The 7,211-nt window shown below is 31.0% G+C and overlaps 1 protein-coding gene across 1 annotated transcript in view; it reads left to right on the forward strand.

The window, feature by feature from the left end:
- The window catches only part of LOC107444820 (L-xylulose reductase), a 22,417-nt gene extending 15,603 nt beyond the window's left edge, over positions 1 to 6,814 (forward strand). The window contains exons 5-8 of the mRNA XM_016059048.3: positions 301 to 343; positions 2,031 to 2,198; positions 3,410 to 3,530; positions 5,610 to 6,814. Coding sequence (XP_015914534.1) covers positions 301 to 343; positions 2,031 to 2,198; positions 3,410 to 3,530; positions 5,610 to 5,719 — 442 coding nt within the window. The 3' untranslated portion in view covers positions 5,720 to 6,814. The remainder of the gene's footprint in view (positions 1 to 300; positions 344 to 2,030; positions 2,199 to 3,409; positions 3,531 to 5,609) is intronic.
- The last annotated feature ends 397 nt before the right edge of the window (positions 6,815 to 7,211 follow it).

Here is a 7,211-nt window from a genome sequence, read left to right on the forward strand (position 1 = left end):
TACAATACTATGTCTTTGATGATAAAATACTATGTCTTTGATGATAATATACTATGTCTTTGTGCTAGAACATTGTGTTCATTGGCGAGCGAGCGCAGCGAGCCATGGTTCACGGCGTGAACCACATAGGATTGCGTGGCTATTCTCGGGGGTTGGCGAGCGTAAGCGAGCAGGGGGCGGAGCCTCCTAGTAAATACTAATAATGCTTTAATAAATGCTAATATCAGTTCTAATGTCTTCTTAAAATATGTAATGAATTTAAATAGTTCTAATGCATAACATAAAATTTTATTTTTTTAGAACTTACAATGTCAATTTGAAAGCCATCATAAACATTTCTCAAGTAAATATTCTTATATTTTCTATTGTTTTGAATTATCATTATTCCTCATGATTTTCCGAACTATTTATCTAGTTATAATTAAAATTTTGTGAGTTATGAAACATTATACATTCAGTAATATGTTGCTAATTTGTATGATAAAAAATACACAAAGTATTTTATTTTAAATTCTGAATGTGAAAATATCTTTAGTAATTTTTAATTTCTATAAACAATAAAAAATACCGATTAAATCTTACAAATTACATTTTCTTCTACAATTTTTCTAATAAATTTTTATTTAATGTTTAGGAAAGGTTTTATAAAATGTTTATAATTGATTTATGGTTGTTTTGTAAGATAAAAAATTCGTTAATCTGTACTTTCGGCCATCTATCTTACAGCATTTTTCATCTTTTTTATCTAAAAAAAGCAATAATCATGTTACTCCTTTTCTTATTTATATGCTGTTCCATCAATTATTATTTTGTATCGAATGATTCATAACCAATACTGTAAAAAATAGATACTTACGTTTCATATTTTTCTTTCCATTTTTCCCGGAACCATTACTTTGGGAAATTCCAAAGAAACATTTCATCAATTTGAGGAAATATCACGGAATTATATATATATTTTTAAATTTAATATCACGTGAAAATATTATTTCTGTTCCATAGCTTAAACCAATTTTAACTTTTTGACATTAAGGAAAATTAATTTACTTTACATTTAGGAGATTTGCAAGTAGCACAAAATATTCATCATAAATTATCAGTGATTCAATTTTTAAAAAAAATTTTTAACGATCACCTTAATCTTGAATTCCTAAAAAAGATTTGGAATGTTTTGAGGGAAAATAAAATGTTTGAAAAATGCTCTTTCCTTACTAAGTTAAAGAAAGAACACATTGTGAGACTATGAGAATACTCGAATTTACGAGTAAAAATGTTATCGTATTAGTCTCATATGTTCCAATCATGGAAAATTAAATTAGGATGACTTCAAGTATAGTTTTCCATTCATGAAAATGTTTTTCAAATGGAATCTTAATGCTTCAGTACAGTCTAACTCTTATCTTTTCTGGTGTATCAAATGTACATCACATGAGTTACCTTCTCCTCAAAGTTTTCTTTTATTTTTAATCTACTGCTTAATTGAAGTTTCCTAAATTGACGCATGATTACTTAATACATATTTCAAAATGCCAATCTGTTCTGTGACTTAAGTTACTTTCTACAGCAAAAATGGCCATCGACTCATGAAACAATCTCAATAATTTTTTTTCTAAAAATAGATGTTCTATCTGCGGCAACGAAAGCACACTTACCATTTAAAAGAAAGCTACAATTCCTATTATGCTACTGAATGGTTTGTAATTATATGACAATCAAAGCGCAATTACCGTTTAAAAGAAAGCTACAAATCATTTTTTGTTACTGAATGGTTTGTAATTATCTGAAAATGAAGGCTCACTTATTATTAAAAGAAAGCAACAAATCATTTTTCATTACTGAATGGTTTGTAATTAAATGACAATGAAAGCACCCTTACCATTTAAATGAAAACCACAAATCGTTTTTCGTTACTATATAGTTCATAATTATATGTCTTCGTCTAATATAAAAGCATACTTTAACTTTTTTATTACTTAGAAAATGCTTTTTTGCCATATTTAGTTTTTTATATTTGTATTCTCTATTTTCAGATAGTAGTAAAAGACATGAAGGAACGGGGGAAAGGTGGATCAATTGTGAATGTATCAAGCATGTCTTTGATTCAGACTTCTAACATTGGAATGAGTATCGACTCTTCAAGTAAATGTTCTGTGGATCAATTGACCAGATGCATGGCATTAGAACTTGGACCCCATCACGTATGCCCAAGTTTTGTAATTTTATGTTTTTATAATTTTATAACATTTTTGCTCTAATGGTTTAATAGTACGCTTGATTGAGAGATTCAGATATTAGTCTCTGTATGGTAGCGTTTCGTGCTTTCATGCCACAGGTTCGGGGCTATATTCTCAGACCGGGCATGATTGTCTCAGTCTTTCATCCCGTCAGTAAGTCGATAAAATGAATACCAAGCATGCTTGGGGACTAAACACTGGGAATTCTGCTTTCAGCTTACCACCAGATTTTGCACGTTTTGGGTCAAGTAATTTTCCTTATAAATAATTTTAGATGCGTTAGAGAATTTTTGTATAATATGACTCTTATATAGTAGTAAAAAACAAATTTAAATGAAGCTTACAAAAATGCAAAATAAATACAAAACTAGCGAATTGTGCACCCATACATTATTTTCTACTTTATTTATTCTATTATATTGTATTTTTTTTAATTTTATATCCGTCGTTGAACAGCTGACCCTATTTTGGGTTTACGACTGCTAATGTTCAACTTCGTAGCCTGTAATTTTAAACCAATACCGAAGGCAATGAAACTCCTGTATCAGTACCCCCTGAGGCATGATTTGTCATGAGAACTTGCAGGATTTAGCGACTCGACAGATTTAACTTGCATCAGTCACCATTTACTACAAGGGGAGTCTTTGGCCGGTGGGGATCAAACCCACGAACTCTTGGACACAGTGCCCTACCAACCAGGCTATCCGGGCCCATATTCTATAGTATCTTATATCCATCTTTGAATAGCGGACTCAATATTTGGGTTTCCGACTACTGATGTTCAACTCCGTAGCCTTGTAATTCTGAACCAATCCACAAGACAAGGAAACTCCTGGATCAGTACCCCCAGAGGTATTGGTTTGTTATGGGAACATGGAGGACTTAACGACTCGGCAGATTTAACGTACATCAGTCAACATTTACTACATAAAAGACTTAGCCTTTGATTTGGATATCAAAATTTTACGCTAGCCGTTATATATGCTGACTGAACTCATCACAACGGCTGTTTAAGTATTGAAGACATATACTATGGATCTACGGAATGTAGCTGTCATTCTATACTGATTCTTTGGAAGTTTATGACATGAAATTGTTATGATTTAGGTACCGGTATATTTCGTTATTAGCTTGATTCATGTTGTGCGTATATTTCGAAATTTGTTCTTTTTCAGATCCGAGTAAATGCTGTGAAACCAGTAGTGATGCATACTCAAATGTCAGAACATCTCTTTGATCCTCACAGCGAGCTGGGAAAGGCCCTGATAGAGAAAACGCCTTTAAAAAGACTAGGAAGTAAGTTTATTATTTTTTGAACAGTTGAGCGATTTAAACAATTATGTTTTTCTCAAAGCGTAGAGACCCTGCATAAAATTGTTTTTGAATTTCTCGTTATTTACTGTTATCCTACTAAATTATTTTGATTATATCAGGCGCTGAACATCAGACTCAAACGTCAGTTTACGGTTATCAATATTCAACTCCAAATCTTTGTAATTGTAAACGCAACCCTGAAGACAAAGGAACTCCTGGATCCAGATTTTAAAGAAAATAGCCTTCGTGGAGGATATTTTATGGGATTAACCCGCATTTGTGTTACATGGAGATTAAACCCACTAAACATCCTATGGTTAGCCCAACGGTGAGAAGATTCTGACCCATGAGTCGTCTATCGATAATATTTTACATCAGCAATGTAGTCGGGGAAAGCCAGGAGCAGAATTCGTGTCAGCAAGCCACCTCTAGGATTCGGACCTGGGGCATCTCTTTGTGAGACGAATACTTTGTACCCTGAGCCACCTCGTGTCTCACAAAGTAATATAGAGAAGACTGGAATTATTAGTCTAGATGTTTCTAATCTAAAATTCCGGAATTAATTTAAGCTCCCAAAAAACACCAAGGCGAACGCTGAGATAATTAGTTTTTTCTCTCCTTTTTTTCTTGTGCATTGACAATAAGGGTTTTATAAACTTCTTTTTCGTTTTCATTAATCATATACTTAATAACCGTAATTAAATTTTTTCATTTTTTTTTACTGGATTTTAATAATTGCAGAAAATTTTTTTTTCAGATACTTATCTAGGTGTGCCAAATTTTTTACATTTATGCAATATAACTTGTAAAAATATACATATTTTTCCCCAATGCTTCATTTTTACAAACTGAAATAATACCTGTATTTTATATTTTGTTGCAATATCAATGAATAAAATTCTTATTTTATTCTGAAGAACAATGAAAATACTCTTTTTAAATAACTTTAAACTGTTTCTTGGTATATAAAATTAATTTAAGTGGTGCTTCAGCTTCTTTTTGTAAATGCTAGATGCTCAGTCGTTCTCAGCATCGCATTTTTCAGCACAAATTGTTGCTATACTATCAGAAACACACTGCTGAAGTTTCGGAAGGTACTTAAAGAGAAAGCAAGACTTAGAACCAATCATTTCAGAGGGATGAAAATTCTCCCGGACAATACGGCCGACAAGGACATACGTTCCCTACAGAAACTGCCTGGATGTCATGTTGGCACCAAAACATATTTTCGAGAGCCACGCACTCACCTCATATGTTTTGAAATTGGGATGGGTACCAATTGAGGACAATCTAAGAGCTGTTCTCTACAGTCAAGAGGCGTTGAAGCTGGCGACCGCTACAGCCCAGATCTTTGGTGTGATCTGAAGATCCATGGACACGAAAACAACAACTTAAAGGGATAAAAAAAATTCAAAACAATCACCATCAACAGTAACAATGTTGTGCAGTCTGAGGACAAAATTTACTGAGGCCTGTGCAAATATTTTAGTTGGATATGTAGCAGAAGACCCTGTATTATAGTTTTCTTCAGATGGAAGCACCCTCTGTCTACAAACTTTGCAACTAAGTATGAAGCTTTGAGTGAATAAATAACCAGTTACTTAGACAGAACACAACAAACTGCAGATATCTATCACTTCCATTTTATAATTGATTTTTGAAATATTCGGTCATTTTTAGAATAAATATGACCGAATGAAGGAATAAAGGTATGTCTAATTACTTGGAAAAGACTCATTACATTCAACCAATTTTTGACTTCATGCACAACTATCAGCGAAACTTGTATCTGCTTAAGCAATTAAAATTACTTGGTTAATTTTTTTATGCATTAATTTTATACATTTTATTTCATGTATGAGTGTGAGGCATATAGAGTAAGTAACAAAGAGTGAAATTGAAATATTTTAGAACAGTATAAGATAATTGACAATTTAAAAAGAAAAATGTAGTACTTGACTTCAAGTTTTTATTGTTTTTAAGTAACATGAACTTTTAAATATTTATCAACATTTAATTAATATCTAGTTCCAGTTCTTATTTTAATTAAATTCTTTTTAGATGCCGATGAAATTGCCTTTCCTATATTGTTTCTACTGAGTGATTATGCATCTTTCATTAATGGAGTCATTTTAACTACAGATGGAGGACTCACAACTTGTTTTCAGTAGTTAATTTTTTGTTTACATTAGAAGCTTGTGTGGCAACCACTGAAACATATCTATACTGTAAAAAACTTCCGTGTATCTGAACACCAAAAATGGCAGCAAGTACTTTTAACCACTTTGGTGTTTAATTAAGTTCTAAGGTTAGTTCTTGGTGTAGCGATACATCTAGAATTTTCTCTTTTACTTCTTGGTGTAAAGCAGCCACTACCACGTTAGTTATTTAGTAACGCTTTCAGTACTTAGTACTTTTCACCACTTTGGTGTTTAATTAAGCTTTACACTGCACCAAAATGAGGATAGTTCTTGGTGTAGCGATACATCTAGAATTTTCTCTTTTACTTCTTGGTGTAAAGCAGCCACTACCACGTTAGTTATTTAGTAACGCTTTCAGTACTTAGTACTTTTCACCACTTTGGTGTTTAATTAAGCTTTACACTGCACCTAAACGAGGATAGTTCTTGGTGTAGCGATGCATCTAGAATTTTCTTTTTTACTTACATTGGTGTAAAGTAGCCACTCTACGATCTTAGTTTTTCAGTCACACTAAAACTTATAATCACAGTAAGATATGATACACATAGGAATCAGCAAAGTTACTTATATAGTACAATATGCAATATAAAGCAAAACTCATAAATTTATGATATATATATATAAAATATTTGTTAAAATAAAATTTTTTTTCTAATCTCAACACAGACGGAATATTAATATGAATTTATTTAAAAATAAAATTCCTTTAACAGATATTTAAGAGAGATGAAAGATCCAAGCTTTAAAATAAATGAGTCTATGAAACATAATATATTAAGAATAAGATATTTTCTTAAAAACAATTTTTTTCTGACGTATTTCTAACCTATATCTTTAAAACTCTATTTTTTTCTTAACTTTATTCTGACCTATTTTCTAATCTATATTATTGTTTTTTTTCCTGTTTTTTGCTTTTTATATATTTTATAATTGTGGAAATAACGTATGTAACATGTATAAAAATCTATACATTATTTTTTGCTTCTAAGGTAATTGTTGTAGAAATAACATGTGTAACATGCATAAAAATCTATATTATTGTATTGGTGATGCATTAAACAAGGATTAAACGAAAGCTATATTTTTCTTTTTAGTTAATTTTTGTATTTCTAAATAGTATAATGCATTGATTTTTCTTAAAACAAAGATTTTATTATTTTTTAAAAAAAAAATATTTTTATGCATTTTTTAAGGTAATGTGCAATTTATATATTTTTTCGGCAGTAAGTCAATTCTTTACTTTTTTGCAGATCAAAGATGAATTGAATCAGCAGCTTTGAAAAATAACGAATAATTAAATGAATTTACTAATAAAATACACGTTGAGAGGGATGACGTTAAAGGAACATTTTAACTAGGGTTTTTAAATTAAAATGTTCCCTCGATGGGTTAATTCTCATTTCTTAAAATGGAAACAAAAATATACAAAAATTTTCCGGATGCAAAACTTGTAATTCCGGAT

Source organism: Parasteatoda tepidariorum, chromosome 2 (assembly GCF_043381705.1).
Source record: "Parasteatoda tepidariorum isolate YZ-2023 chromosome 2, CAS_Ptep_4.0, whole genome shotgun sequence".
Taxonomy (NCBI): Eukaryota; Metazoa; Arthropoda; class Arachnida; order Araneae; family Theridiidae; genus Parasteatoda; species Parasteatoda tepidariorum.